Source organism: Rhinolophus sinicus, chromosome 6 (assembly GCF_057876585.1).
Source record: "Rhinolophus sinicus isolate RSI-liver-muscle chromosome 6, RSI-T2T, whole genome shotgun sequence".
In the NCBI taxonomy this organism is placed as follows: domain Eukaryota; kingdom Metazoa; phylum Chordata; class Mammalia; order Chiroptera; family Rhinolophidae; genus Rhinolophus; species Rhinolophus sinicus.
In genome coordinates this window covers 16493315-16500129 of record NC_142506.1, presented here as the reverse complement: position 1 = coordinate 16500129, position 6815 = coordinate 16493315, and the positions used below count along the sequence as shown (strand labels likewise).

General features: G+C 39.8%; 1 protein-coding gene across 1 annotated transcript in view; it reads right to left on the bottom strand.

Moving 5' to 3' along the window:
- Positions 1-794: 794 nt before the first annotated feature.
- EXT1 (exostosin glycosyltransferase 1) overlaps positions 795-6815 on the bottom strand; it is a 269989-nt gene continuing 263968 nt past the window's right edge. The window contains exons 9-11 of the mRNA XM_019714506.3: positions 6110-6270; positions 3729-3900; positions 795-1137 (exon numbers count right to left, since the gene is read on the bottom strand). Coding sequence (XP_019570065.1) covers positions 952-1137; positions 3729-3900; positions 6110-6270 — 519 coding nt within the window. The 3' untranslated portion in view covers positions 795-951. The remainder of the gene's footprint in view (positions 1138-3728; positions 3901-6109; positions 6271-6815) is intronic.

Genomic DNA, 6815 nt, shown 5'->3' with positions numbered 1-6815 from the left:
ATAAATAATCTGCTCTTTGCCATATACTCATTCTCGATATATTTCCTTTGCCGTTAAACCAAAGCTTTCCCCAGCTCTAAGAAGACTCATGTCCATGGTTAAATGTACCAGTTAGCCCACACTCCTGAAAAGGATTGGGTTTCTGTGGTGGAAACACCTCTCTAGTACGTGGGTAGGTTGTTTGGTTCCTCGTGCAAACTGAGCATTTCTTAATTATACTAGTGTGTTCTTAGTACTAGCTTCTGCCCACCCCCCAATGAAAAAGATGATCATACTTACACATCTCAAAGTTTTCAGTTAGAACTGTCTACCTAGAAGTCACAATACATTCTCTCATGCAGCGACATTTTAGAGATAAAAGTTCAAGTGGATTTGCAAATTCGAAGTGGAAAACAACCTACACTGGCCAAGTTGAATAATGAACTTGTCTTAACTTATGCACAGTTATTTCTTGACACTGGATAGAGTGACTCATTGTGTTTTCCACGAGGTCTGAGCTTTTGTAACCGCGGGAAGCCCTGCATGACCAACGGCAATGGTGTTTGTGGGAAGAGGACTGGCAGCTTTGAAATAGTCACAACCAACACAATTTTGATTAAAGAAAGAACTCTGGTTTTTAATAGTTTTGATCATTAAAAAAGTTTAAACCTGCATAGCAATCATTTCAAAAATAATTATTTAATGTTCCATAATTAAACTGTACACAACCTAGTCTTGGGATATAGAAGCCAGTGAGGTGAGTTTGGAGCAGTCTGGTGCAGTCCCAGGAGCCAGGAGTCGAGTTCCCATTGGCCTTTTTTTTTGTTTTGTTTTTTTGTCATTCTGTTCATATAAGTTTATTTGGATACTTGGCACAATCTGGCTCAGCGGCTGAGTGGATCTGCACTGGGAAGAGAGAGCAGCTTGACCCCAGGCCCTTCTCGCTTCCCCTCCCCCATTCGGCCAGGTTCCTCAAAGTCGCTCAATGTCTCGGTATTTTTTCCTCAGAATAGAGACCTGGTCTTTAAAGAGGACAGGGTCGAGCCTCATCTGAGAGTGGATCAGCGGCATGTAGCCAAACCAGCTGGCAAACGTGTTCATGCAGCTCTGTCGCTGGGCAAAGTGGTCGGGGTCAGCCCAGCGGGAAGCCCGGGAAGTCTGGGGAAAGGGAGAGAGACAAGGAAAGACAATGAGCCAAGTACAAGATGAGATGGAGATACTGCAGAAAAGCTCATGGGCACACAGCAGAGCTCAGGGTCTGGCCTGGCCACCAACACCCCCGACCCTCCTTCCTTGCGCCTGCTGAAAATTCAAGCACTGATCCTGGTTTCCATCCTGGACAGGTTTTCCCAAGATACTCTACCATTCTCAACACTAAACATACGCACAAACAAGGATCTATATTGACTGACTTAATTCTCTGCTCAGTGAATGACTTACCAATGGAACCTCAACACACTACGGTCACTAAATAGAAAACTTCTCTCTGCACTTCGGATCCAATACAATGACTAACAATGTGTTTGTGGTTTCAGAGATAGTATTCTAAAACCTTCTTGTTTCCTTGGTGGGTTCTAGGTAAGGAGGAAAGATGGCTACCACCTCTTTAACTCTCTGTGTTGCCCCTAAGGTTGGTTAAATATTTTTAGACCATGCAAATGACTGCCACTGGTGCAAAAGAAAGCCTGAAATGACGTGAGTGCTGAAATTTAAATGGACAAACTAAGCATAATGTCTTTGAATCCGTGTTTTTACAAAACAAGGAAAAGGTAGGCTGCCTAAATATGGGGAAACAACACAAACTCCTTTTTGTCATTAGACAACTAGGTACATTTTACTGTGAGAATCACCCAGAGTCACTTTAAAACCACAAGTGTCTACATGCTTGAAAGTAACCAAATGTCAAGTTACCTCTGAGCAGCAGAAAAACAAACAAAATACGATTTGTAAAGTGTTTTCACGAAGTTCATTTGAGCCTCAACAAACTGGTCAAGTTATCTACTCAGGTAATAACATTCCCACTGTATTGATGAGGAAGTAAGTTCAAGGAAGTTAAAATTGCTTGTTTCAGGCAAAAAAGGGATAGGACGCAGGCATCACTTTACCATTTATGCTAGGAGAACTGCTTGGTAAATCGGGGAAAGTATCAAATCAAGCTAACCATTTGAGTTCAAATCAGAGCAGACAGTCCATTCTTACTCTCTCTTAAAAATGAAGAAAAAAAAAATCTGTTGAATCATGCAAGTATCTTTTTTGTCTCTAGACTTTAACATTTATTTGGGGTCAACCAACATATTAAGGAAGGGACTTTTCCAGTGTAATAAAAGTACAACTTTCAGCCTGTTATCATACAAAAATTAAAGAAACATATGTGTATGATGGGAAAAGTGGGCAAATACAGTATGTATATAATGAGGTACATCTATTTAGACCTAAAGCTAAATTTAGATTTGTCCAAAAAGATGTGTAAAATTATTAGTAATATTAGTTTGGTCGAATTAGGCAAATCTATGAGAAGGATATAAAACCGCCACTAAGAAATCATGTGTTATTAGAATTCTACTCTAATTAGTTTATAACCTTAGGGAAGTTCATAGAACTCTCTGTGAGAAACAATATTAAAGGAATTCTGTGTCCTTAAATGAGAGAATCTATATGAAAATGCCTGGGTACATAGTAGACACTCAATACATCTTTCAGCCTTAAAGATTAAAAATTCTTGCAATTCCTTTAGTATTTAGAGGGAACTAGAATTTTCCACTAGACTCTTTGCTAAGGACAGACAGTAGCTTTGTCATAACAAATACCTAGAACACTGATAACCTGTACATGCTCAATAACTATTGAATGACTAAATTTTATAAACTTAACCTCCTGTAAATTTGTTGCTCTGACTAAATTTAGTGAATGAAAAACCATCAATTGTGTTATGAAGAAGCCTGGCTAGTTTTCCTTTGCAAAAGCTAGATTTTGTATGTGATTTTCAGTAACTCTTAGAATATGGAAAACCCTACACAACTGAACTGATGTAACCATGTTAAAACATGTCCTTTCAGGTTGACTCAAATCCTATTGGATGATGCTCTATGCCTTAACTTGGGTAGATCCAAATGGTCTTACGTGTACTTAAGGTATTTGATTTCTTTTATAGTACTGGGCTTTGTCTGGGATGAATAAGGGAAGATGAGCTTCAGCATATCCAGGTGAAATCTACTTTATCTCACCCCTGTGAGATAAAGTAGATTTCCTTTATGTTATCTCACAGGGGTGAGATAAAGTAGATTTCACCATTTCCATTTTAAAGATGAGTCACGTGAGTTTCCGAAGGCAACTGAGTGGCCTACAGTTTATAAATGCTGGTTCTAGAACTGAAAATCAAATATTGTGACTCCTGGTTTGCCACCATGATGCTCCTCCAACTCAACAGCAATGACCAGAGGACTGTGTTGAAAGTATTACTAGCTATTCATTAAACGAAGCACCAGTGATAAACTTACATAAATTCTTTGCAGGTCTTTAAACTCTGGAGAAGCTATGGCTTTCTCATGCCACCTTGTAGGTCATCTGAAAGCTTTTCCATTCTTGACATAAAGACACCCTTGACTTATGCCTTCCCAATCATCCATGTGCCAACCATATACTACCTTTGTTCTGTAATCTCATTACGCTTCCTAGAAGAACGAGTCCTCAATACTTCTGGTGGTAGCACCAGCAAGCAAAGCAAGGGAGGAGAGTTTTCCTTCTCTTACCTGTCCCATCATTGTCTCCTTATACTGCTTCTTCTGGGTCACTTTGATTGGAGGCAACTTTGTCACAGCAGACACCAGGAAATTCATGAGAATGTCCTCACAGTTGGCTAGTTGGTCCACCATGTTCTTCAGGCTGGCTGGCAGATAATGGGTGTACAGGTAGTGATAATATCTGTACAAACAAAAGAGAGATTTCCCAGGGGCCATCATTATATAAGGACAAGTGGTCTTGTTTGGCCGAAAACCCATACCCATTCTTTGAATCCCTGGATGATGATATCATGGATGATGATGATGATGATGGTGATAGCTATCACTTCTGTGGTACTGACTATGTGCCAGATAACGTTCTAAAGTGCTTTACAACAAACGCCTCACCTGATTCTTAGTAAGAACCTATGATGTAGGTACAACTGTTATCCTCATTTTACAGATAAGGAAACGAGGTTCACAGATACACACTGATGCAAGTATTGCTTGACCAGCCTAACTTTACTATCAGCCTGGTTGGTAAGAAACAGAATACTTAGATGGCAAGAGAAGTTACTTATATATATCTACATATCATTATAAGCTGCTTTACAATTTTAATTATTGGTTTAATCAGAACTATATTTAATACCACCCCATAACTCGGAGTCCAACAATATATGTAGGCTTCTATTTTTGTGGGCTATGAACCTTACATTTCAACACTATGAGAGCAAAACCCTAACTAATCTGGTGGTTCATCATTATGGAGAACCCACAATTTTCTTGAATTATTTTTCACCCTATTTTCTTTTTGGGGAGAAGGGACATATAGCATATATTTATAGAAAAAAAATATTGAAGTGAGTCAGATTCACTGAGGGGCAGGGCAGGAAGAAAAGGAACAATGAACTTTCAAGAAGTGGAATCGTGAGATAAAGATTCAGTCAGCCTAAATGTTTATACTTTGTGCATTTCCACCTCTATCCGTGATATGCAAGACTCTCTATTCTTTACTAAAAAAAGACTAGGTTAAGCTTGCTCTGTTCATCTTACAAAGGCAGAAGAGCAGGGATTTCATTAATGATTGAGCCAGGAACATTAACCATCTGTATTCACTAATATTGCAATCTTACCTGAGTCCCTGGCTTTAAAGACCAATATATGCAAATAACTCCCACATTTTTATCTTCATCCCTGACCTTTTTCAATACACCCTTTTGGATGTCTTGCCATCCCCAAGACTGAACTGCATGTCCTCTAATATTTATTCCATCTACAGCTTTCTCTGTCTGTTGATGGCTATTCTATCCTTCTAGTTCTTCAAGTCAAAAAACTTAAGAGTCATCAAACTCTATATCCCATCTGTCAGGACATCATGCTGGAGTATCTTCATTATATGCCCACAATCTGATCACTACTTACCACATCCATTGCTCACTTCCTGGTCCCAGGCTCCATCATCTCTTGTCTAGATAATGTTAATCACCTCCCAAGAGGTCTCCCTGCTTCTTCCCTGGCCCCCTTAAAGCCTATCCTCAACACAGCATCCAGAGTGGACACCTAAAACATAATTAAGATCGCTCTGCTCAAACCCTATGTCACTTAGAGGAAAGTCAAGTCCTCCTGACAGACAAAAGGTCCTGCATCTGGGTTCCCATGACCTCTCTCACCTGCTTTCCACTCAGCCCACTCTAGTCACATTGGTCTTCTTGATATTTCTCCACTATTCTGCCTTGGGGCATTGATTCTCGCTGTTTCCTATGCGGTAACTCTCTTCCTATAGACATTCTCTTGGCTGACTTCCTCACTTCCTTCAAATGTCTGCTCAAATCTCACTTGCTCCATGAAGGTCACCCCAGCTACCCCCCTCATCAGCCCCTTTTCCTCTGGCACTCCTGATCCTTCTCCTCGGCACTACCTGCTCTACACGTTACCTTCTTCTTATGTAACTTCTCACCTGAATATATTATAGAATGATTACGTATGTATATTGTGTTTCCCCCTATTAGAATAGAAGACCCACATAGTCGGGGAATTTTTAATTTTTTTATTTTACTCAATGGTAAATCCCAAGTAGTGTCTGGGGGATGCTCAATTAAGTATTTACTTTTGTTGTTGTTATTTTAAATAGTCAGTTACTCAATACACCTTGTGTATGTCTTCACACTTCAAATGAACTGAAGATGCTACTCTGCCATAATTTCTGGAACTACAATAAGCCAAAAGGTTTTACTGGTTTCAAAGACACATGTTGGCTACACCAAAAAAGCTGGAAGAGGGATGCAAACTGATTTTCCATTCGTGTTGTTAACAAGATTTGGCCCGAGTTTGCTATGTATGTAGCAGCCAGAAACTAATGTAAGGAGCCATATAAAAACCCAAACACGCGAGATGTGTGAAGTCCTCACTTGTGGTAGATAGCAGCTCCTGTTAACACCATGGAGTAGTCATTCGTCCACTTGGACGTGTACCCCCACCGCTCCTTAGAGTTATCCCAAAAATGGCTGCGTGCAGGGTACCCCACAATCCTCTCCGGGAAGCTCTGCCACACTGTGAAGGCAAAATCCACCTGCAGACAGAACACAAGGGAAACAAGCAATCAAGAGCGTTAACAAATGTCAACAAAACATTACCTTCCCCCTGCTAATTCGTAACGCGAAATCCCATGACTGTTGAGAAACATTGGTTCCATGTATTCATCAGCAAATTAAACTGACTGCTTGACATTTTGCCCCATAATTATGCACATTTTAATGTTTTCTGTTATAGAAACTTCAGATCAGTGCAGAAATGAAAGAAGGAAAAAAACATGTGCCGATCTGTCCTTTAGAAATCCAGTCTGTTAAAGCTAAAAAAAACAAGTCAAAATGCAGTTGCTTTCCCACCCCCAAAAGTACATGTGACCACTGATTTGTGTGAGGCACAAACACATCTGTTTTATAAACAAGAGATTTCCTATATACACCCAGAGTATGACAATACAGCATATATCATAACCAGCACACGGCAAAGCCAAATGACTAGAATAAAAGCATCCTTTTAAAGACAAGAGAAAAGATGTTTAAAAAAACACCCAAGTTCTAACAGGAACACGGAGGAGACATCATAAAGAAA